Below are 25,722 nucleotides of genomic sequence, written 5' to 3'. Positions count from 1 at the left end.
TCCTGGTTCTGCCTCTCTGAGCTCAGTGACTTGGGGAGTCATACTGCTCATTTGCCAACGAGGGAGCTTGAAGAACTCTGACTTTCATTAGGACAAGGAAGGGTCTCACCACTGTGGGAGGAAGGCAGTGCTCTTAATGTGTCTTCAGTGTGGCCCATTAGCAAGCAGCCTACTCAAGGTACAGTGTGCATGTTGTTCTGGTATTATAGGGCTAGAAACGGACCTGTAACTCTGACCACGCTGTAGTTCTGGGAGGTACAGTGAGTATTTTCACAGAGCGACAGTGATCATAGTAATTAAGATTTTCGGAATTGTTTGTACTCCTCGTTCTGCCTGCTTTTCCGTTCTGTTCTCTACCTGTTCATGACCCCCATGGCAAGTATCCTTAAAATCAGAGAACTGTGGAACATCAGTGCTGGACTGATCACCTATGATCACCTATGACCAGTCTTCTCATTTTGCAGGCGTGGAAATAGGCTAAGAGAGGTATAGGAAGTTGCCCAACGCTGCACAGCGAGTCCTTGGCAGAGCCAGGCTATAGGCTGGCGTTCTTTCAGTGGTCCCTGCCCAACGGCTGTCCTATCTCTCTTCTTACCTTATTCTTGAACAGATATAACTCTTCATCAGTTTTGACCTTGTACAGCTCTTATCCCCTCTGCTCGTTTCCTTGAAAGCAGAGGGTGGGTCATTCTCATCATAGTTTCTCCCTCTTCCTCCTCACTGCTTCTGATGCTGCCTTTGTGCGTGGTGAACGAAGGAACAAAGCCATTGCATAAACAGAGCTATCTCTGAAGCCCTTTATATGGTGCTCGGACCCCTGTTCCACACATTCAGGTCATGGTAACTTCTCCAAGCACCAGGATGACTCTCTGCTGTAGACAGAGAAGGGGGAGTTCCGAGGTCTCTATGTGGTACTTTTCTTCATTCATAAAATGATGGATATACACAGTCAACGTGTGCTGGACACTTTTAGAGGTCAAGGTGGGCTGGCTTCTTCGTGGCTGTGCTGGGGCTGTCTCTCCAGCAGAGGTATTAGTATAATCTGGGCATCAATAAAGAGCATCTTTTTTGAAGTTGGGCTGGCTGATTTAAGCGGTAACATTTAACACTCCTTGGCCATGTGCCACTGTGAGTTAGTGTTCATGGACTTTCTCTTCTCTCTGCTAAACAGGATTGTTGTCCATTACTCAGCCTTCCCAGTTACCCTACCTTTTAAGGAGAATTTTCTCCTGGTTAGCTCAGTTCCTTGGCCTTTTTCATGTAGAGAAAATGAGTGGAGGCTGTGCTGGAGAACTGAGAGATGGGTCAGTCAGAGTTTGTGTGAGTGTGTGTGTGTGAATGTGTGCGAGGAGGGCTTGTATTTGTGTCTGAAAAGGCCCAATACTTGTGGTGAGAAGAAGAAACAGAGGGTAAAGAAAAGGAGAGGGAAAGTGTGTACTAGCTGGGGGTTGGAGGGAGATGAAGAGGAGAATCTATAGAAGGGTGGCTACTGGCTGTGTATGGGATACTAAATGATAGAGAAGGAGGAGGGGTTTTAAAGATGTTTTCCAATATATTAAGAATTGCATTCTCTTCCGCTGGCATTCAAGAGATCAATAACATCTTGAATTTTGTTTGGACTGGATTGTAATTGTGATTATGTGATTATGATTATGACTCCCAAGTGAAGACAAGGCTACATGGAGACAGTTATGTTCATGCTACTCTGGCATGTTCTATCTGGGAGATGGAGGCCAACTATGGGGCAGAAGAATGTGAGAAGCAGACTTGGGGGGAGTGATCTAGGAAAATGCTCTGTGGTTGGGGCGCAGGGGCCTAGGGCTAATGTGCCAGAGTCAGCGTGTAGTTTGTATTACAATGAACAAACCCTGGAGTCATTTTCATGCATTGAAAGTTAAAAAAATGTATCAGGGTTTTCAGATTTGGTGCTTATTCACTTTGTACCCTATTTCCAAAAAAAATATGAGACAGTTTAGACTCAGTGGGGAAAATGCAGTGATTCATTCACGTAGTATTTTTTTTCCCCCCATAGAGAGATTTGCCCTAAGAAGGAAGAACATGTTGAGTTTCATGGTCATATTTAAATTTTTGTTCTTCAAGAAATTACTCTTTTGTACTGGTTTGAGATAGAGATGGCTTAGCACAGAGGAGGTTTTTAATCCAAGGGATGGAGCAGTGACTGTTTGGTTGAGATAAAGTGCTGTCTTCTGCCAGTGTCCCTCCTGGGGTTGGATTGATCCATGTGCTCTGCTGTCTAGTGTTTGTGTTCATTAAGATGACTTCTTCCAGTGACTGAAGGTACCAGAAGAATAAAACGGCTGCTGGAACTTGCAGGTTTGTGTATGGACATCCTGGCCCCTTTCTGGGTTCCTAGGAACACGGGAGAAACACTTCTGCAGAAAAGCATGAAGGGTTGGCCTGACATCCAGAAGGTTCTAGCAAACATTGGTGTTTGGGGACCAGGCAAGGACAGAAAGAAGACCTGCCCTGGTCCCTCTTGTATGTTGCTGGTGGAAGTGCTAAGCAACCTTGTTTTTTTGGCCCAGTTGCCAAGCATTTGGGGACTTTGAAATTGTCTGTATTTTGGATCTTCTTAAGGTATCTTGTGTAAAGGTAGGGAGTTCCAGCTGCCTCCTGGTGTCTGAAACAGTGTCCAGGGCAGATAGTCATTTCCCATCTAGCTTTACAAGATGTCAAGAAAGTAGCCCTCTGCTGCAGAAGGGTCCTAGCCAGCTCCTGTCCTCTCCATGGGCCACACCGCCCTCAGGCTGGCCCTTTGACTGTGGACGGGGAAGGTCCCAAGGCAGCCCTGACGGTACTGGTCACAGCTCCTCAGCCATGTCACCTTCTCAGAGGGGCTCACAGGCCAAGGTTCTTATAAGTAATGAGCATACCTGGCCCCCTACCAAGTGGACAGTCAGAAACTCTGGGTGGAGGAAGGTTGGGGCTCCCCAGGTGATTCCTTTGTACCCCCTGGATGGAGAGCCAAGCCATCTGCAGTCCCAGAGACCCTGGGTTCAACTTTTATAGACTTAAAGAAGTCAGGGAAGACGGGCACAAGTGTTGAGTACCAGTTTTAGGAAGACATCAGTCTGGTGCTTCCAGTTACTCTTGTTTTACTCCCCTGGGCCCAGTGTGCTGGATGTTCTCATGCCTGTATCCGGCGAGGAACTGAGCTTCAGAGACATCGAGAACCTGCTGAGTATCATGTACTTGGAAGGCCTTGACAGGCCTGACCAGAGCCCTCATTTTTTCCATTAGGATTCTAATCCCCACCCTAGAACGCTGAGTGTGGATGAGTAATAGATGTGAACCGTATGTGCCGTTTAAGATTTTCTAATCCTCCAATTAAAACTAAATTAAAAAATGTTCTAGTAGCCACACTAAAAAGGTAAAAAGAAATGAAATTAATTTTAACTGTATACTTGTAAATCTGGGCTTCCCGGATGGTGCTAGTGGTAAAGAACCCGCCTGCCAGTGCAGGAGACATAAGAGACACAGGTTCCATCCCTGGGTTGGGAACATCCCCTGGAGATGGGCATGGCAACCCACTCCAGTTTTCTTGCCTGGAGAATCCCATGGTCAGAGGAGTCTGGTGGGCTGCAGTTCATGAGGTCGCACAGAATCAGACACGACTGAAGTGACTGAGCATGCATGCTTGTTTTAACCCAGTGTATTTAAACGTTATTTCAATATATAATCAGTACTTTTTAAAAATCAGTGAGCTATTTTATGTTCTTTTTCCATACCAAGTCTTCAAAATCCAGTGTGTATGTTCCCTTTACATCTCAGTTCAGACCAGCCACATTTCAAGGGCTCAGTGGCCACGTGTGGCTAGTGACTGCCTTACAGGACCACACAGCTCTGGCATCTCCTGGCTGGAGAGATGTGTTCTGCCTGGGTGCCCAGGTTAGTGAGTTTTTCTAAATAGTTTCAAAATGCCAAGGGATGAATCAGTGCTGTGCCTGTCGGCAAGAGTGTCACCTTAGGAGCATCGTCTAAAGCCCCAGCTGACTCTGTAGCATGATTGGAAACTACTGCTCTAAAAACATTCACTGGGCAGTTCACCGGGTCTCTGTGCCTTGGCCTCACCCCCTTTCAGACACTTGCATTCCAAGCACGTTCCTTTTGGGAGGTGGTGGTGGAGGTGTGATGGGAAAGGTGGGGGAAGGCATGCCCCAAGGGCCTTTTCCCTCCCCTGCTGAACAGAACTGCCATTTCAGTGGAAAAACAAAATCCTGCTTATGTATCTGGGTGTGATCATGCATACGAGGTAGAACCTTCTCTTTTGGTGGCTGAGGGCAGCATCCTGTGTTCTCAGGAAAGGTGAGATGAGAGAACCAAAATATTGATGTTTAGGGCAGAAGGGGATACTGTGTATTTAAACTGCGTTCTTTTCCAGTGGTTTGGTTTTTAAATTTATTTGCTGACTTAGAGTAAAAACTTTGATCCTCGAAAGTTACAATCCAGGGTCCAAACCTCAAGTGCCTCAGGCTGGGCAGGTAACATGCCATGAAGGGTGGAGGGGTTTCAAGTCCAAACTTACGGGAATGTTTTTCACTAAAATGTGGCAGTCTCCCTTTTTCCTGGAATTAGAGAAGACCCTCTTGGCCTTTCATTTCCCTACTTTTGATAGAGAAATATTTCTAGGAGAAAATGCAGTGCAGGCACCCCGAGGAATAGCAACTGACACTTGGCTTTGGTGTTTAGGGAGATCTGAGAGCTGTGCCCATCTGAGGGAGAACAGTCACTGCACAGCCCTCTCTGCTGTTGTCTTGGAACCTAGTATCACCAGATCGTGCAATTTTTAAGGAGAAACCACAAAGCTAGAGTATGTCAAAGGTAAAAATTTTTGAGATTTTTAAAAGAATTTTAAAACTTAGAAATACAGACTCATAGGAAGTTACCCCTCCTTCTCCCCACCGCAAAAGATGCAGGGGTCTTGTGTGCCCTTCCGCCCAGTGGTAACATCTTACATAACTAGCACAGCATCCAAACCAGGAAGTAGGCACTGCTGCAGTCTGCTGTCCTTATTCAGATCTCACCAGTTTATGGATGCATTCATTTATGTGTGTGTGTGTGAGGTGATTTAATTTAGTGCACCTTGACTAAGTACCACCCATGTGCCAGGTTTAAGGCCAACACGGATGAGTTAGATTGGACCCCAGTGATCAAGGGACAGTCGGTCGGGTGAAACAGACTAAAGGATTTCAGGATATATTACCCTGGGATAGAGGGGAAGGGCCCTGGGTACAACCAAAGGGACCTTGAGGGACAAGAGGGAGCTAACAGCTACTAAGGCCACAGAGGGAGCTGCCTGAACAAAGGTTTATTTATATTTTTAAATTTTTGTTTAGCTGTTTTTGGCTGTGCTGGGTCTTCGTTGCTGCATGCTGGCTTTTTCTAGTTACGGTGCACAGGCTTCTCATTGCACTGGCTTCTCTTGTTGCGGAGCATGGGCTCTGGGACCTGTGGGCTTCAGTTGTTACGGCATGTGGGCTCTATGGCCTGGGCTCAATAATTGCAGTACATGGACTTAGTTGCTCTGCATCATGTGGGATCTTAGTTCCCAGACCAGGGATCGAACCTACATTCCCTGCTTTTCAAGGTGGATTCTTAACTACTGGACCACCAGGGAAGCCCTTGAGCAAAGGTTTATTAGACTTTAGGCCTGGTGGAGCCACACAGCTGAGCTGTGAGCTGAGTGGTGTTGTGGAGATGCATGGAAAGCTGGGTATTGGAAAGATGAACTGAAAGAGTCTCCTTGTAGGTGGCCAAGGCTCGTTCCCTGTGAGTCTCTGCATTTGCTCCTCCTTCTGTCTGCAAAGCTCTTTCCCTGTCTCTTCTTGTTGCTGGGATTTTTCTTACCAAGGAGAGCTCAGGTCATATATCATGTCTTAACTAAGCTTAGCCCTGACTACCTAACTTCAATCCCACCAGCAAAAACTACTTTCAATCCATAATTATCTTATTTATCCCTCCTGGGAGCAGAAATATTGCCTGGCTTGTTCATTGTCAAGATTTTCCCTGGGGGCCCCCAAATCCGAACAAGTATCTTGTGGAGATATCTTGTCTTAGGAGTGGATGGGAAGAAAGGAGGGTTCCACCACCTTTGGGAGGAAGGAGAGTATATCCCAGTGGAAGAAAGTATGAAGTCACTGTGAGTCATTTAAATAAAGTAGGTGTGCTTTTTTTTTTTTTTCTTAAGGGAGCTAAAAATCATTTTGCTATTTTTTGACTAATTTTATTCTACTTTAAGAGCTTTGTGTCATTCAGAGAACTTGGAAACTTCGTTCTCCTTCCTACTGAATCTGGAGTAGGTGGGAGAGCTATAAAAAGCTCCCAAAGATTTCTTTCTTCTGTCACTGGGTGTGGAAGGGGGACAGTGGGGCAATAAGACCAAGGGTGAGCAGTGTTTGGGACATAGGAGCCACCTGAGTATTGAGCATCTTGGAAGCTTCAGTGGCATTCAGGTCCTGAGGGTGTGGCACTGAACCCAGTGGGATTTGCTCTGAGAAGTAGGGAAGTGCTTTCATAGGTAAAAACAGTTCGTTTTGTATATGTTAAAGACATCTTAAAGTAATAAATGCAATATGATTTTAAAAATCTGCACAAAAAGGAAAGATAATCGTTGTGGTTTGTTTCTTTCCTGAACTGGTCATCCTCAAGGTCAGTTGGGAATTGATTTTTCTCCCCTGGACTATCTGGGTTTATTGATGGAGGAGCTGGAGTTTGTGAGGGTGGAGAGTTTCCCAAGAGCTTGGGAAGAAAGTTGGGCCTTGGAGTTCGAGTTACCTTCAGTGGACACTCCTGTGTGCCAGGCTTTGGAGGGGTGTGTGCAGAGGGGGTAGAGCCAGGATCTGGGTGAATGTCATGGGCAGGATGCCTCAAGGTCAGGTGGAGTTAGGACACACACGAATGAAGTAGCAGGGATTGGGGAGGGCATGAAACCAGAATTCCAGGCAATAGTTAGGGGCCCAGAAATTTATAGGAGCTGAAGAGTAATAGGAAACAGCTCTGGCAATCAAACAGTCCCAGAAATTTGAAGCTGTGTCACATCATGCCTCATAGCCAGAATTATGATCAGATTCCTGGTGGGAGATAGGAGCCAGGCCCCATCCCTCTAAGGCAGAGGACAGGTGCTTTGAGCATCAGGTTGAGGGTTAGGGTCCATTAGGAACCTCAGATTGCATGTCTTGACTCTTCTTTCCTCATTACCTGGTAAAACTTTCCTTGCTGACTTCAGCCTTTGCAGTTGAACTTGACCTTGGGAATACAACTGGATTAGTGCTTTACCAATTCTGCACTGACCTTCTCAGCAAGGTCCTTCCTAGTTTACTGAATTAGTGGACTAATTGATGGATGTGACTAGTTAGATTCCAGAGGCCAGTGGCAAGACTGAGCTGTTAGGGAATGGATTGACTTGCTCATCCTTCAGTTGGAAGGCATGAAATTTGTGGTATACATTGAATGAACCTAGAGGGTTTGAAGTCACTATTGGGATACAGTGATCACCAGTCAAGCAAACAAAAGAGCTTAAACAACAACACAAAGACAAAACAGACATCAGCATGGATCCTTATCCGTATGTTAGTGGGAAAACAATATAAAAATAAGTGATTTGTGCTCTGAAGGAGAGAGATGTGGTAGTTATGAGAGCATGTATCCAGAGAGGCTTTTGTTGGTCCAGAGTTGGTTGGGTGATCTGGATTTGTGTTGAGTAGGAATGAAGATGGCCAGGGTGACTGTCCCAACATCCAGGATTGTTCTATGTTCTTGGGTTGGGCTAGAGATGAGGATATAGATGAGGGAGCTGATGGTTCAGGGTATTTGGCAGGGCTTTGAGCAACTCTTGTGATGTCTTTTGGAGGGTTAAATCAGAGAAAGCTTTTGTTTTATGCAAGGATATAAGGTACTGCAAGAAATTTTGGATTGCTTATCCCCCCAGGAGCATCTTGTGCTTTTGCTAGACTTCCTGCCCCATTGGGCCCTTCCAGATTTGCATTATGGCCAGAGAGGAGAGCCCTTAGACTGAAGGGGCTGCTTGTCTCTTTGTTCTGGTAAAGGATACGATGGATTGCTGCTGGGCCTTGCAGCCAGGGAGACTGACCTTGGTCAGCTGTGGTTTTCTCCGGTGCTGGGCTGTCTGAAGGTCACCTGGTAGCTGTTGATGTCAGGGAAGAGATCTGTCTAGGCTGGTCCATTCAGGAAACAGGTTTACTCCGATCTGTCATCCTTGTGGTACATAGCATTTACTTTGCCATTCTTGGCTTGAGATTGCTTAGGCCATTTCTTGACCACAAGTGGGAATCTGGGAAGAGAAGTGCTGGGCCAGCTTGGCAGATTTCCAGGCGGTGCATCGATCTGCAGTGTCCTGCTCTTTGGTGGGCAGTAGGGACGTGATCAGAGTACTATGTGCCTTGGAGCTGTTCCTCAAAGGCCATGTTGGTGCCCAGATGCTCCCAGACCCTTTGCTCTGTCAGGGTGAGCCGACACAGGTGTAAAAGGGCTCAGATCTGCTGAGACTGGACAGCTCCAGTAGTCTGGGTGCCCTGGCATTGGATTATGGTATACAGGGATTAGGGCAGAGAGGGAGGCTGGCTTCATTTACCCAGTTGCCATCCTGGCTGCGGCCATTTTATTTTTATTTAAAGTAAAAAGGAGTTAAGTGATCGTGGTGACAGTATGAGGTAGGGGTAGTAAGTAAACAGACTAAGGATGTGCAACTCCCCCAAAGCCTGCATTCTTGAATCCTGCCAGACAGATGCTCAACTAATGACCTTGACATTGTTTTGAAGGGTGAAAGGTTGTTCTGGAAAAAGGTGAAAGGTAACCCTTTTCTAAATGAGTATCAGAGTCTGGGCATCAGAATCACCTATATAATTCCTAGACCTCCAAACCAGAGATTCTGATTTGATAGCTCTGAGGCCCAAGAAACTGTTTTTGTTTTCTAAGTGATTCTAATTTTCAGCCAGATTTGGGAACCTGCTCAGCAGGTTCAGATCCAGAGATGCGTCCTTGTTTCCTCATGCAGACCTTGACCCTGAACCCTAACCATGGCCATGTATCTGGTCTTCATTCCTCTTTTTGTCCCTTTTGAAAAGCTTGTCTTTCGGGGATGCTGCCCTGGCTTTGCCACACCTGGATCAGGGCTGGAGGCTCCTCTCTTTCTTATCCGTGAAGAAAGGGGGACCTCCACTTGGGCATTTTTTTTCTGTTTTTTCATTGGAGGATAATTGCCTTGCAATGTTGTATTGGCCTCTGCCATACATCGGCATGAATTGGCCATAGGCACACCTGTGGCCCTTCCCCCCTGAACTCCCCTCCGTGTCCCTCCCCACCCCTCCCCTCTCGGCTGTCACAGGGCGCTGGGTTGAGCTCCCTGTGTCCACAGCAAATTCCCACTGGCTATTTACATATGGTGTATTTACATATTTACATATGGTGAGGTGTGTGTCTCCGTGCTGTTCTCTCAAATCATCCCACCCTCTCCTTCCTGCACTGTGTTCACAAGTCTGTTCTCTATGTCTGTGTCTCCACTGCTGCCCTGCAAAATACTTGGGCATTTTGATGGGCAGATATTTTGGAACGCTTTCTCACAAAACTTGCTGCCTGAGTCTCGACTGCACAGTAGATTCTGGCTGTAGAAATCCAGGTCTCAAGGTAGAGACGGGACCATCCTGTGATGGCACAGGGAAAAGTCTGTTTACTGTCTTCTCAGACATCGTGGAGACTCTGGAAATACAGGAAGGTTGAGTGTTTCTACCCCTTTGTTTCTAGGGTCCTGCAGACTCTGGGACAGCATTGATTGCCCCGAGGGAGCGACAGCTGGGCATTGCCTGGCAGCGGGGCTGAAACTAGTGGCATTTTTGATCTGGCCACTTGGCAAGGTCAACTTTCAAGAGTGTACCTGTGGACTGTGCATCAAGTCTTGATAGATGCTGGGTGAGGTGGCATAAGGTGGAGTTTTTTAAGACCTGTAAGATAAGGTCTGGACAGTATAAATCGAAGGGGCTGTTCATAATTTTTGCTCCAGCCCACACTGTCCCTGTCAGTCCCACCTCCCCTTGGTTCGCCCCCTGCCTGCCACACTCCGATTCCTGCTTCAGGCTTTCCTCTGACCCCCGGCCATGTTAGGATGCATCTCTTTCCCTCAATTGCACTCGGAGCCCCTACTCAGGGCTCCCATCCACCTGCGCCTCCCCAGATCTTTACACTCACCTGTTGTTTTAGAAGTCTTTGAGTGCCTGAATCTCTTGCCTAGACGAGCCTCTTCATGTATCCATCACCTCGCCTGCTGCCTGGCGTGTAATAGGACTCAGTAAATACCTGCTGAGTGAGAGAATCAATACATTCTTTGAGGGGATGATATAAATAACTCCCTTTGTGACCTTATAGTTGAGCATTGTTCATTTATTACAGTGCTTGTACCTGTATGTAAGCTTATGGATAGCCTTGTATTCTAGATGCATATTCAGGGACATTTTTCTAGCATAAAGAGTGTTTCAGACAGTTTGGAACGTTACCCGAGCACTTTTGAAGTAGCCAATTCATGGTATTTGTGAGAACTACTTCTGTACTTAAAGCAGCACAATTTTATTGAAAATGTCACATTAGGAAACAGGCCCGTAGGGAACCTGATATAACTTACTCTTATATTCTTTGGCAAATGAAGGTATGGCAAACATTTTAGTACAGAGTAGGTTGGCTACTTCAACTGTGTTTCCTTAAATTGAGTATTTAGCTTTGAGAGAAACACATACATACCCCTGTGTGTATGTGTGTGTGTGTGTGTATATATATATATATATATATATATATACACTTTTTGACTTTTTGCTTTGTAGTAGAAGACTGCTGTGCAGGGGGGCATAGTGGAAGTCCTGGGTTGAACCTCAGTTCTAGAGACAGAGCCAGTTTTAACTGTGGGAGTAGGTAAGTCAGTTTCTTGCTTTCACTTACGTAAAATGGGAGTGGTATTTTTGTTCAGGGGATGCAAACGTCTACAGAAATGAGGTCATATAACTTAAGTTGCTGTATGTGCTTATACCTTTTTTTTCCCCCTCTTAGAGCTCAACCCCTTAGAACAAAATTTTCCACTTTTGTTAGAATCATAGGGAGAGGGAAATATTTCTGTATCTCGAACAAAATAACACAAGGACAGTGATCATCCCAGCTTTTGTTTGTGTTGAGACGCTAGGGAGCGATAGGGACTGTGGCATATGGGAATAGCCAAGCCTGCCTATGAAGGGCAGCTGTTTCTTAGCACCAACTGATTATTTTAAGACATGAACAGGGGCCATGTTGACAGATCCTCTCTTTCTTGAAAAGAGAAGTCAGAAATCTGGGATTTTATGTGACAGTTCTTGATTTTTAAGTTTTTGGCTCAATTTTTCTAAGCATATCCTGCAGATTACTATAATACCTCTACAGGCTAGAGGTGACCCACTTGGCATCTGTCATAGATGGTCTCAGGAGCTTCTTTCTGCCTGAGATCCATTGATTCTCATGGGACCTTTTCAGCCAGTGAACTAAAGATTTGGCTTCTACTAGGGGAGGTCAGGGTGAGAAGGAAGTAGGGCTGGAAGATGAGGAGGGAGACTTTGAGTCTAAACAGGGTGCCTAGCCATTGGCATTTGGAAGGCCTCCTTGGAGAGAGGCCACAGGTTGCCTGATTCAGATGTCTTGTATGTTTGTCATTGCAGGAGTGGCATTTGTTGGAAGAGTTTGTGAGACCTTCTCCCTGCTCAGAGCCCCAGGACCAATGCATCTTTCCAGCACCTTACACCACTGGTGAATATGTGTTTTATTTTATTTGTTGCTGCTGCTGCTACAATGGAGGGACATATTTTCAGTGGACTATAGAATGGGATTTTCAGAGAACCACGCTGTGTTTTCTGTCATAGAAGGAAGGAAACTGGGTCTGGCCTAGGCATATATGAGTTCTGCTACCTACTTGGTTCTGCTATTTATTGTGCATTTTTTGACCTCCCTGGGCCTGCAGACAGTGAAATGACTCCTGCTCTGCTAAAAGATTATGTGAGAATGCTTCCAAGGGAATAAAATGCTGAGCAAATATGAAGTAATCCTATTTGGTTCTGAGATGTAGAGCCGGGTGATTCTGTGCTAACAAGTTGAGAAGTGAATGCGTATGTTAGAAACGGATTTTTAAACACATATTTTGAGTCCTCCAGAGTGGTTCTTCAAGGGATTTGCATTTTCATTTTTTTCCTTCCTACCACTCCAGCTGCCATTTTTAAGAAAGATAAATTAATTCTGTTTCACAATTACCTTCATTTTTATTTGCCATCAGATAATTTCACAGTTAACAAATGTTCTTCCGCTTTCCAAAAGAAACTTAATTACTCATCACAGCAGGTAAATGTCTTGCATCTGTGGCAGCTGAAAGAGGCAAAAATATGTCCTTAACACCAGTGTGTTCTAATGCTAAGAGTGCTTGGAGGCATACTAGTTAGTTGATGGTGAAGGTCTCATGTGAGTTCAGAGCTGGGGGGACCATGGGCCAGGAAGGCAATATGACCCATGTGTCTTGATTCCAGCCATTCTTTACTGATTGAGAGAAGCTGGTTTGTTTGCTGCTGACTACCTGGTCCAGTCCTAACTAGGTGAATCAGATGCTCTTATGACCCAGTGAGACATGACCTGGAGGCATGGCCGCCTGGGGAGTGTGCAGGTTGCTGGGGTGGGGCGGGAAAGAAGGGCAGTTGGTCAGGCCCAAGGTTAGGGACCCACCTGAAACATGGGAGGCTGACTGTCCCCATTACTGTGCCTAAAGGGACACAGTGGACATTCTGGCTTCCTCAGAGTCCCATCTTTTAGGAAGAGGTCTATGGTGGAGTCCTCGTGGAAGCAGGTGGCCTCAGGTGGGTGGGACACTTCCTTCGTTCAGTAAACATGTATGAATGCCCACTCTGTGCCAAGGCACTGCCCTGGGCACTGGGGACTCAGAGGACTGAAGCTTGGATTTGAGTGGAGTGACAAGAATGTGACCTCCATGAGGGCAGGGATCTTATTCACTGCTCTCTACCCAGCCCCTAGAAGAGCACCTTGTACATAAATGTGGTGGGTGCTCATGAATAAGTGTTTTGTGAATTAAGGAAATAACTAAATAGATAATAAAATTTCAGGGATTGATAAGTGCTATAAAAGAAGTGAGGAGTTCTTTTTAACATCAAAAGCATTTTGTGTTGGGGTATAGCCAATGAACAATTTTGTGATAGTTTCAGGTGAACTGTGAAGGGACTCAACCATACATGTGCATGTATCCATTCTTCCCCAAACCTGAGGGTTTCCTTTTGAAAGAGGTCTGAGAAGGTCTTTGTTTGGAGAGGGGTGGGTAGAAACTGAGTGCAGAGATCTGAAAGTAGTGAAGGAATCTGGGGAGAAGTGGTTAGCAGAGGAAACAAAAGGCAAAAAGAAAGGCCTTGGTGTAGGCTGAGCTTGGCAGGATAGAGCGACAGGAAGGCAGCCAGTCTGGCTGGCCTTGAGCTGGGAAGTGGTTATGGGGAGCAGAGTGATTTGAAATGAGGTCAATGGTAGATCTTATAGACATGATAAGGAGTTGAAATTTACTCCAAAACCTTGTGTGTGATTGGATACCTTTTGAAAAGTTTGAGTAAAATAGCGATATGATCTTCTTTGAGCTTTAAAATTATTTCTCTGGGTTCTGAATGGAGAATAGACTTTTGGGGGCAAGAATAGAATCGGTGTGACCTGTAGGTGGCCCTTCTGGTCTAGGCAAGAGATAAGGGCATGGCTTGGATTAACATGGTGAATATAAAATGATGTGATCTGGTCAAGCTCAGGGTATATTTTGAAGGTAGAACTTGCTGGATTAAGTATGTGGTATGAGCAAAAAGGAAAGTGGGAAGTCCAGTGTTTTTGGCTAGTTGAATGGTATTGTTATTTACTAAGATGGGGAACAGAGAAGGAGGTTTGCGGAGGACCCTGAGAGTTTCATTTGGGCATATTAAGTTGGAAATGCCCATTCAATATTCATAGAGATTTAGAAATTCAGAGTTGACTGGAGCTGGAAATGGTACCTTTGAGAGTCATCAGCATGTAGATGGTATTTGAAGCTATGAGACAAGATGATGATTCAGGGAGAGAAAGAAGGGATAGGTAGAATTTGAAAAAAGAAAAAGGCAAAGTGTTGATTTTCCATGTAAAATTCCTACTAAGAAGTGAATGAAGACACATCTCTAATGAGTAAGGGATTTGTTCAGTCGCCAAGTCATGTCTGACTGTTAGCTACCCCATGGGCGGCAGCGCTCCATGCTTCCCTGTCCTGCCCCGCACCATCTCGCAGAATTTGCCCAAGTTCATGTCCATTGAACGAGTGATGCCATCCAACCATCTCATCCTCTGTCACCCTCTTCTCCTTCTGCTTTCTATCTTTCCCAGCATCAGGGTATAAACTGCTGAATAAGGGATAAGTTCATGTAATACAAATATAAATGACTCAAGTGAGATGACATGCAAATAGTAATAAAGTCTCACCTTATGTTTTTTTTTTTTAAATGGAAATACTGTGACTCCTCCAAATCAAGAAAATTAGTTTTAGAATTGCATGCTTTAAAATCTGGCCAGCTGAGTGAATTATAAACTGCGTTTATGCAAGTGGCACATGGCTGTCTTTGGCTAGCAAGCAGAAGGATCCAGCATTCTTTGCCAGTAATAGCCTGTAAGTTACACTGTTCTTTACATGCACTAGAACTTCTACAAGCCATTTTGATGAAGTTTAATTCACTGTTAGTTAATACATTGAAAATTTTTTTCATTCTCTGATCACACTCAAAATTTTATTAAATGAAGGTTTGCTAAGTGGAAAACAGTCCCTGAAAATCGGTAATTTGGCGGTGAAAGTTGTGATATAATTTTATGAAAAAGCCAAACAGACAACCTTGATTTGCAGGACCACAATTTATGAAATATTTTTATATCTTTGAAATACCAAAGATAAATGCTACAAGATAATAAAGCAGCAAAAATAGTGATGGTTGTAGTAGATGTATGTGTTTCAGGACCACCCATACACCTTTAATCATCAGCCACTGATATGAGAAGATTATTTTTTGAGCAAACACATTTTCCATTTTCATCTATTTGTGGGTTTCTGGCACAGAATACAGCTCTATATTGGTTTTGTCCCCTTCCCAGAGAAAACACCCCACTGAGCTTCCTGCATATTCTCCCTGGACTCCTTGATTTTTCTGTTTCCACGTTACCTGGGAAATCTCCTTAGTCTGGTTATCTCCAGCCCCCAGAGACACTTTTGCCCCCTTCCCAAAGTTACCAACTCAAAGCCTGTCCGCCTCCTCCCTCTCCCAGGTTTAGGGTCCCACCGTCTCTGGCTGCCCTGTGAGCCTCAGGTTAGCCCTCCCCAGATGTTCTTGGATATTTTCAAGATTCTCTTCTTTGAAACATTTCCACTTTTTCTCCAGGCTTGGTTTTTTGTCTTTTTTTTTTTTTTAAGGCCTTTTGTGCAAATGGCAAAAACATGGAAAACTGTGCAGCTGTTGAGGGCAGTGGGCTAAGCAGCATGCGGAAATGTGCTGTTTCACATTGCCCAGGGTAATGGGCAGCCCTCACTTGCTTTTCCATGTATCTCAAGACCCTTGTGTTTCGGTGAAAATATTCGCAGTGAGACTTAGGGAATATCTAATCTCTGGAAAATGAGCACTTATTGGGTAGCGTTCTATATCTGAAACCACTGATTTATGGTAAAATGAAGGTTTCAGTGGAATGTTCATGACGATTGATAGCAACCCTGGTTTTCACTTGTCATCTTTGCTCAGAGTGGAACCTAAATAAGATTAAAAAGAATGAAACGTACTGGCAGTCATAGGGTGAGGATTTCTCCTGTTTCCTTTTTAGTAAGTGGTTTTAGGAATGAGGAGAAAAAAAGTTTGGTACCTTCCCAAGTCCCCAGAGACTTGAGTGGTGGGACATTTAAAAATGGTGCTATCTGCCTTATGTTTTTTTTTTTAAAGCCAGGTGTGCGAAATAGTGCTTCGTTGCTCATGTGCATATGGGCCACCTTAGAAGGAGATGTTGGAGATGAGTAACCTTCGAGGCGGGCAGTGGTGTATGAAGGGAACTTATTTTCAGTCTCCACCCTTTTGTCCTAAATCTTTTGGTTTATGTATTACCTTTCAAAAGAATAATAGTACCTCTTCTTGGCTTAACAAATGACCTAGAAAAATCTAAATTTCCTTCACTACTTGTTTTTATCGGGACTCTTGCTTGATGTGTATGTTGACCAAGGTCATTGTTGGTTTAATCTCCATTGCCTTTATTTGTTGTAAAGCTTCATGTTCATCAGCAACTTGGTGTGAGGCTTTGGGAAGAAATTTTCCTTTACTTTTCTAGATCCTTCTGACTGGTCTAAGATTTGAATTGACATCAGATAGATTAACAGGAGAAAACTAAACAAAAGTGTAACAACCTGTATGCAAGGGAGAGACCTAGGAAAACTCAAGTAACTCCCTCAAGTGTCCAACACTAGATTTCAATACTATCCTTAGCTAAAGATAAAAGAGAATGAGAGTCAGTTATGGGAGGTGACCAGGAAAAGGACTGTAAGCTAAGGTAAGGTTATTATGTAGATTAATCATCATCTTATCCACTGATAAGAGTTTCTAGAGGTCTGATCATCCTCCTCTACCTGGTACAGCCAGGGAGACACCCTTACAAATGAAGATTTACCTGTAAGTGTTTCTTCTAAAAGGGTCACTTTTGTTTGGTTTTCAGAATTTTTCCCATGTCTATTGTTTCTTAGAAACTATAACCAGCTTAAAATAATTAATATGCCAAAGAGATATGTTTTGGGGTGGCAAATTCTGTTCCCCTACAGCCTCTTTAACTTGACCTTCACATTTCTGTGTGTGACAAAAACGTCAATCAGGCCAATTTCAAAAAGGATTCAAGGCTGTTTCTGACTAATATTTTATTCAGCCACCTTAGACAAATACGAATTCAAATGGGGTGTAGTTGCCATGAGTTGAGGCACAAATAATATTCGTTTTAATGGGTCATCTCCCTGCTCCCTTGTAGAGCAAAGTCTTATTGCATTGTCGATCAGAACATGGGATTTGGAATCTTGTTGTGGTTGATAGTTCCTAACCCCAGAGTTCATTCAAAATGATCTTCCCAAACTCATTTTCCTTGTTTTAAAAATCTCAGCACCTGTCAAAAAATGTCAGTAATTTGCCCAAGTTGTAACTTTTTTTGAAAGCCGAGACTGAATCCAGTGTCTAAGACTAATGAGTGGATCACCACACTGTTTGGAGTGTGTGCTCTTTGGGGGTCTGTTTCTGCAGAGGTCGTTGTCTAAAAGTATGTTCCTGGGCTACCATGTCCATTTGTGTTCCCAGAGGTTCATAAAGCTGTTTTCTGGCCAATATTTTTGTGTCCTACAGAGCCATGACATCCGTTCTGTGCAGCAGCCACATTTCTTAGGGTTGATGTTTCTCCAAGAGATTCACACCTTTGATTTTATACTTTTAAAACAAACAGGGAATTGCATCACATTTGCCAGCCAACCATGTGTAAAAACAAGATACTTTCTCCTTTTCTATCTAGTCACTACAAATAGTGAGATATTTTTCAGTCCCTCATCCTCCTCACCAGGTTTGGGGAAGTAGATGTTAGATTGTGCTTGGGGATGCCACTGAGATGAGGCCATCAACATCATCTCCAGTGATCACTGAATGTCACGGGAAGAAATGATCTTGATTGCTCCACTGACTGATTTAGACTAGGCCCCACCTGATACCTGCTTCACAACAGCGCTCTCATCCTGCAGTCTCTTATCAGCATAGAGATGACTCACTCTGTTTTCCTCAGTAAGAGAGATTTTTTTCTGGTCTGCTGATTCCGTCAGTAATTTAAAAGGAAAAAAAAAAAGGTTCCTGCAGGAGTATGTTTGAAAAAAAAAAACTACATTATTTGTGCTTGAACTTGCACAATTGAACTTTCACTTTTATAATCAGGTATTGGTTCTTAGGCTTTTTTGTGAGAGGAAGGGTCAAGAACACCGCCCACCCCCCCACCCCAGATGCTTATGTACCAACATAATTTGCATAGATAGTACTTTTACATTTTAAATAGATGACATTCCCCCATCTGGTTATCATGCCTTCTAACTTAGTCATATAAACTATTAACATACCATTAGAAAAGTGGCTGCCTCTGGGTACCTCTGGGTGCCATTTCTGATTAGACAAAAAGTTTAGGGAAAATTGCTATGTTCAAGGCAGCCTGACTTGGATGAAATGTGCAACTTCTGGAATTGTCTCAACATGGACTCAAAAGCTGAAAGTATTAAGTGAATTTCTGTTGTTTTAATTAAAGAAGGAAGTAAAGGTATCTTTACCCTTCTTGCTTTTTAACAGCTAATTTCAATCTTTTCCCTCAAATTTATGTATTCCCCCATCCTCATTCCCTTGGGCAAGAGAAAAGCTATTATAGGGGAATAATATAGGTTTAAAAAAGAGTATATTAAAAAAAACAGTATATAGAATCCATCCTTCATTTTCCAATAAGTTTGTGTTTCTAGACACTGAATTTGCTTCCTGAATTAATCATGTGTATAGCATTTTGTTCTTCAAACTGTCTATAAAACACCAGTATTTTATTTTATTTTATTTTATTTTTTTATTTTATTTTTTTTTTTCTTACCAACACTTTCATTTATTATTCAGAGGTCTAGGTGCCTGCAGCAAGGTAACAGGCATGGCTGGTTATAGTTCAGAGTCCCACGGTCTGTCTTGGCTGTGTACATTTCTCCAACGGTGTGCTATGCTCAGGTTGAAGTCCTCAAATCAAGTCCAAAAAAGGGTGTTGGGAAAGGATCTTATGTTTGTTAACTTTTCATCTTGACACATTAGCAGGTATCCCCAACCTCTAGGCCATGAATTGGTACCTCCTGTCAGATCAGAGGAGGCATTAGATTAGAAATAAAGTGCACAATAAATATAATGTGCTTGAATCATCCTGAAACCATCCCCTCCGACACCAGCCCATGGAAAAATTGTCTTTTTTTTTTTTCTTTTTTATTTATTTATTTATTTATTTTTATTTTTCAGTGGGTTTTGTCATACATTGATATGAATCAGCCATAGAGTTACACGAATTCCCCATCCCGGTCTCCCATCCCACCTCCCTCTCCACCCGATTCCTCTGGATCTTCCCAGCCCAACAGGCCCAAGCACTTGACTCATGCCTCCCACCTGGGCTGGTGGTCTGTTTCACCACAGATAATATACATGCTGTTCTTTCGAAACATCCCACCCTCCCCTTCTCCCACAGAGTTCAAAAGTCTGTTCTGTACTTCTGAGTCTCTTCTTCTGCCCTGCATATAGGGCCATCGTTAACCATCTTTCTAAATTCCGTATATATGTGTTAGTATACTGTAATGTTCTTTATCTTTCTGGCTCACCTCACTCTGTATAATGGGCTCCAGTTTCATCCATCTCATTAGAACTGATTCAAATGAATTCTTTTTAACGGCTGAGTAATATTCCATGGTGTATATGTACCACAGCTAGTATTTTAAAAGTTTTTAAGTGACCAGAATTTTCAAAGTTGGGGAAGTTTCACATGATTGGTTTTCTAGCTGCTGTACACAGTGAGAATATCTAACAGTGCTGAGCCATATTCTTACATGGAACAGCACAGGCTGGAGTGGAACAGCCATTTTCCCATCACATGAGAGCATATGAGTCCCAATTTGTTGCAGTCCCCAGACCATCATTTGTTATTTGGTTGGCCCTCTCAGCCTATGTAACTCCAGACTTCCAGTATCAGTTTAAAATCTTATCTTGATAGATAAAAGGGTATTGAGGTTCAGCAAAGAATCATTTTGGTATCCCCCTTTTTAAATGTGGAAACTACATTTACAGTGATAGAAAAATAGTTGTCTGTGGAGTGAAAGAGATGTATGCTTTTTTAAATAAGAGGGGAAGGAAAGACAGCAATAATGTAATTTTTCAGTATTCTTTACAGATATCCAATCATTACATTAATTTTGAAACAAATCATGTACTCTGTATAATGTGGTTTGCTCATAAAATTACCATGTTGGAAACATTTATACAAATCTACTAATTATATTTGCTCTTAAATAGTTCCAGTTTTTTTTTTCTTTCTTTCAAATGGAGCTGAACTACTGAACTTGAGGGAACTTGAAGATTTCTTAGTTTCCCTTTTTATAATAAGCAGAAAAAAATTATAAAACTGGTTGACAGAAGTCCCTGATGTTTTGGTGAAACAGAGCTGTTAATTTTTTGGTCCAAAATATTCAGTAGATTATAGGAAAGGAGCTTCATACCAACAAAAGCCAACAAGCAGTCCTGAAACTTTAATAACCATGTGAATTTAATCTAAATCATTCCCATTTTACAAGCTATTGTGATCAGTCTGTTTCTAATAACGCCCTTTTCCTCCTAAAATTATTCCTGTAAACTTCCGAAAACTAAATGCTAGCCAGAATGGTGATAATCTCTCGATCCTTTTTCATTTTTAGCTGCTTGGCTTTGGGTGAAAGCTCTTTGGATACTCTTGGTCTGCTGGACTGACCAAGGAAGAGACAGTAATTATCATTCTGGTAACCTCTTGGGCCCTTACTGGCCACCTACCCAGGGACAACCCACCCTTCCCTAGGCTTTGCTTGTTTCTTATATGTAATGAGATTGTGTTTGAGTTTTACTCAAACCCCAACAGTCTAGAATTGTCATGTTCTGTCATGTGACCCACACATGCAGAGCTGCACATGAGTTCTGGGAAACTCTGGTGACCAACTACATAAGCAGTTCTAGGGGGTTAGAAGACCAGTATCTCAATGTGAAACCATTAGGTGGTGTTTCAGGAAGTGCCGAGGAGCTCCAGTTCTTTATGTCTCAGTGCAGAAAGAATTCAATGAGAAGCAAAGTGGTAGATAAGAAATGATGTATTAGAATAGGATATTCATGAAGCTTACAAGCCATCAGGGTGAGAGAGTGTCACACCCTGAAAACTTTGCTTTATAATCAAAGGAGAAGCGGGGAGGGGGAGAAGATCACCTTCTTACTCATGCTTGAGTAGACATCACACTTTCATCATTAGCGCCTCCTTCAGGTTGAGCAGGGGAATTTTCTTGTCTCTATATGGTCACGCTAATGCTGTCCTGGCTATGGACAGGGTCTTTCACACTGAAATGTCACCTTTCCATAAATTTGTTTTTTAATGTGTGCAGGTAGCATGATCTGGGGTCATTAACTTACTGAACTCACTGAGCAGGATGTGGGTCTCATGCCACCATTGTCTTACTGTTTTGGGGCATGTCTTGTGCTTCTGTTGCATGGTTTTGTTGCTAAGCAACCCTGCTTTCCTGAGTGATCCTTAACTTCAAGGGTCTCCCATATATTATATACTTTTTTTTTTTAACTTCCAATCCCCTAGTGGAATTAACTATCTAATCACCCATTTTGTCCCTTAACTCTGTCCCTGTCAAATGGAGGAGGATTCCTAATGCCATTTCTTCCTCATGGTTACCTGGAATAAACATGAGAGAACAATGTCTAAAGGGTTCTGTACCAGGAGTTCACAATGTCACCTTGACCTTGCAAGAGAGTTTTCTAGCTCTGTTTAGTAGATGGTGTGGGCTGATGGATTTATCTTCCTGGCATTCTATAGAGTTTCCATTGATGAGTGCTCCCAGCCTATAAGCTGACCCATGTTAACTTGTCAGTCTCTTGGACACTTGAACTTACCAACCCTGGGTGATGCTTTTCCTTTATTTCTTGATAGCAGGTCCAATACTAGTTGCAGACCACCTGTTAGCCATTATGAGTCAAAATTGTTGAGCAGAACAAAAAATAAATGAACGGCAGACAGGTGTTAGTGGAGTAAACAATACATGTTGTAGAACATGTTAACACAGGGCGGTGCCCTAGAGGCCGCTAGGATGGTTTGCTTGGGGCTGGATCAGCAGCTGGCTCAGGCCGTGCTGTGCTGTCCATTGGCTGAGAGCTTATGCTGGCACCAAGAACGTGGAAAAATAAATAACTATACACGCAGTTCAGGATAATGTGTATACAATATATGGAACCTATAGGAGTATGCTTTTTATATTAAAAGCATTTGTATTACATTGTGTTTTTAGGAAATTTATTTCAGAACTAAATGGCACTACCATGATCCAGTGCTGCTTGGGTTGGCATTAAATGGACGGTGTGTATAGGAGCAAAGCAGGAACCGGCTGGTGAAGGCCTTGCCATTGTGTTAATAGAAAGGATCTTTTTGGCAGAATCCTAGGCTATATTCTTGGTTCACATGCCTGGAGATACTGTGTATTTGCAACTCAGCGTCTAAATCTGTTTACTTGTTTGGGGACTTCTCTGGCGGTTCAGTGGTTAAAACTGTGCTTCCACTGCAGGGGGCACAGGTTCGATCCCTGGTCAGGGAACTAAGATCCCACATGCTGAATGGTGCTGCAAAAAAAAAAAAAAAAAGTGAGCAAAATCTTGTTTACTTGTTTCTTCAAGCAATGGTTATGGAGTAGCTAATAATATTTGCATGAAACCTTTTGACATGCGGGTAGACACATAGACCTTGTCCCACTTAAGTGTGCTGTCAGAGTCCAGTCAGAAGCATGGGCAACAGCCTGCATGAGTGGATGGCTATGGTTTCTGTTTCCTTTTACTTTCTTCTGTATTGATGAGCCGAGGTCCCCACAGCTTGGCCCAGGCTATGCAGGAAGGAGCTGAGACAGGTGGGCAGAAAGGTTGCTACGGAGCAGTGCTCGGACAGGCGTTCCCAGGAGCAGAGAAGGTGGGGAGGGTGGTCTATTGAGCGTGAGTGGGGTGGGTGGGCTGCGGCCATGGCTCTGAGGAAGATGGAAACTATTTGGAACAGCTGCTGTGGGTTGGGCCCCAGGGACCAAGCAAGAGTTGAAAGCAAGGCCTGTTGTGTGACGAGGAGGAAGCCTGTGTGTGAAGCAGGTGTAGCTTGGCCATGTGACTCAGGGCAAGAGGGGCAGGCTGGGGGCAGGAGTTGGGTGGTTGCGTGGTGGACTGGCCTTGTGTTGGCATGCGCTGACCCTGAGAGTGTGGCTGTGTAGAGAGGTGTTAGGATGAACAGCAGAGGGCCGTAGGAGTTCTGGGGTGCTGACAGCAGCTTTTCTTACTACTTTATCTCTGAACTCCTCCCATCATGCGTGCCCTATTGGGCCATTCCTCTCTGGGGATCATTTTGTACATAAGATTCCTTTTGCCCTTTCCTTTGGTCTAATTACCTACTTCAGCTACTGGCCTGGGCATCACTTCTGGGAAGCTGTTCCTGATTGCCCTATTTCTCTGCTGGGTCAGCTGACGCATCGCCCTGTCCACGTGTCTCTCCCTGCATACTGTAGAAGCTTGTTACAGGCTGCTGGCATAAGTGACTGGATGGTTCCTTGAGTGCAAGACTGTTCTAGTACTCAGCAGAGCACTGGACATACGGAAGGTATTCAGTAGAAGAGGACGTGACTGATGGAGCTGCAGTATTTAGCATAGTAGTATAACGGAATGTTAGAACTGGAAGAAAACTATGACGGCAGCTAGTCTAACTCATTCATTTTATTCTATTTTCTTATATACATATATTCTTTTCCATCCAGGATATGGAGTATAGTTGCCTGTACTGTATATACAGTAGTACTTTGTTGTTTATCCATCCTATATATAATAGTTTGCGTCTGCTAATCCCCAAATTCCAATCCTTCCCTCCCTCCGCCTCCTGTTTCTATTTCATAGATAGGTTCATTTGTGTCATATTTTAGAATCCACATATCATATGGTATTTGTCTTTCTCCTCCTGAGTTACTTTGTTTAGTATGATAATCTCTAGTTGCATCTATGTTGCTGCAAATGGCATTTCATTCTTTTTTAAACTGAGTAATATTTCATCATATGTATACACCACATCTTCTTTTTCCACTTATCTGTTGATGGACATTTAGGTTGTTTGCATGTTTTGGCTATTATAAATCTACTTATTCATCTTACAGTTCACAGAGAACTGAAACTCAGAGAGGTTGAGTGCCAGGCCTGATGTCACACAGCTTTGCTCGAGGCAGAGCCAGGACTCAGTCACCTCTTCTGACTTCACATGCCATGTTCTTTCCACTCTAGCATAGCAACCTCCAAATTGTCTGTGGATGACTTTCCAGGGTGTGAAGGTGGTGAGTCTCTGCGTCTGCTTCACGCTCGGGTGCAGCCTCTAATCACTATTCATAGCAGTCTGTTATCTCATTCTTCTCGTCAGGAGGAAGACTGCGTCCTGACAGCGCTTTTCCTCTGCGTGCTGCCAGGCTGACAGCAGCTCTTACCTCACTGCTTCCCCTTCCCTTTCCGGGTTTGTCCTTGTTTATCTTTGGGGTGAGCATCAGCAACTGTTTCTAAGTAAACAGAGGAATTGCAGATTCAGGGCTTGGGGTTTCAAATACTCAGTGCTTTTGCTTCAGCCTGTCCCTCCTGGCTCTTGCCACTCCTGCGTCTGACTCCGAATTGCCCTTAGCGCGTGTTAAAGACAGATAGGATGGAAGTTTCCTTTTTGGAGCAAGCAGAACCGCCAGGGCGCTGAAAGGAGGTGCCTTGGGGGAGAGAAAGAAAGTTACCTCTCAGTTTCCAGACCCATCTCTGGAGTATGGGATACTAGGTGGAGTGTCTAGAAATGCTTGTTTGTATATTTTCCATCTCCAAAACGTGTCTCTGAGCTTTCGGACAGTATCTGAGATTTAGAATGTTCTGTTTAGGGTTAAAGTCTCGGCGTGGCAGAGGGTGGGGTGTGACTAGTTGCCTTACTGCCTGTTCATGAATGATGCAGTTTTGTGAGGTCGGTTTCAGTTCACTGCGGATCGGCTGAACTCTCTGCTCGTCACCCATGGTCCAAAGTATCTCAAGGTCAGTTCCAGGAATGGAAGATCCAGTCATTGAGCACAAGGGATGGCTTGACCGGTTTGAACCTTTTGGTTCCTCTGTTAACTAACCAAATAGTACATGATGAAAAGAATGCTCATTTTGGAAAAAGTACTTTGAAGACCAGGGTCTTCAAATTCATTACTTTAGGGAACTCTCCAGCACTACCTCCCACAAGCACCTCCATATTCTCCTCCCCACTTTTAATAGTAAGAGCTAGATGGTGTCCAATGCGCCCTTTAGCCCACTTCAGCTCAGAGGTCCTTTGACTTCAGACGCGCCTGGTGTCTTTGGTCTTAGCAGTTTCTGAAGTCACTTTGGACTTTCTTGGCTCCCAGCCACTTGGCAGCCTGTTTCGGATTCTCTCTGGGCTAGTCTTGAGTTCCAGGTATTGAACTGAAAGTACATCAGCCAAGGGCTTGGACTGCGTCAGAAGTATTTTGATTTGCTGTATTCTCTGCTTAGCATCTACTCATTTCCTTCAGGGATGTCCCCTTCCTTGGAATAAATGACTCCCAAGGTGCTTGTCTCACTGAGCCAAGAAGGCATTCCATCCAGGCCTTTCCATTCAGGGATCTTGGCTTGTCAGTCAAGGTCACTGGGTGAGAAGGATGTCACCAAATTTGAAATGCTGCTGACACTCACCCTCCCTGACCCATCCCCTCACCAGCAGTGGTCCTTATGCTGACCAGTTTTGAGAATGACCACCTTGAGACAGAACCAGCCTTGACGATAGCAGGTGTTGATCAGCAGGTGTTTCTAA

General features: G+C 43.8%; 1 protein-coding gene across 2 annotated transcripts in view; it reads left to right on the top strand.

Moving 5' to 3' along the window:
- Positions 1 to 25,722, top strand: part of SORBS1 (sorbin and SH3 domain containing 1) — a 234,492-nt gene that overhangs the window by 52,839 nt on the left and 155,931 nt on the right. Inside the window, exons 1-3 of one of the 2 annotated variants that reach the window (XM_065922954.1) lie at positions 1,287 to 1,304; positions 2,290 to 2,334; positions 11,706 to 11,793. In XM_065922954.1, the coding sequence (XP_065779026.1) occupies positions 1,301 to 1,304; positions 2,290 to 2,334; positions 11,706 to 11,793 (137 nt within the window). In that variant the 5' untranslated portion in view covers positions 1,287 to 1,300. Of the gene's footprint in view, positions 1 to 1,286; positions 1,305 to 2,289; positions 2,335 to 11,705; positions 11,794 to 25,722 lie in introns of those variants that run through there. The other variant, XM_065922955.1, reaches the window with a different exon arrangement.

This window comes from Muntiacus reevesi, chromosome 2 (genome assembly GCF_963930625.1).
Source record: "Muntiacus reevesi chromosome 2, mMunRee1.1, whole genome shotgun sequence".
Classification (NCBI taxonomy): Eukaryota; Metazoa; Chordata; class Mammalia; order Artiodactyla; family Cervidae; genus Muntiacus; species Muntiacus reevesi.
The sequence above is the reverse complement of the archived record's forward strand: the minus strand, read 5'-3'. Positions and strand labels throughout refer to the sequence as shown.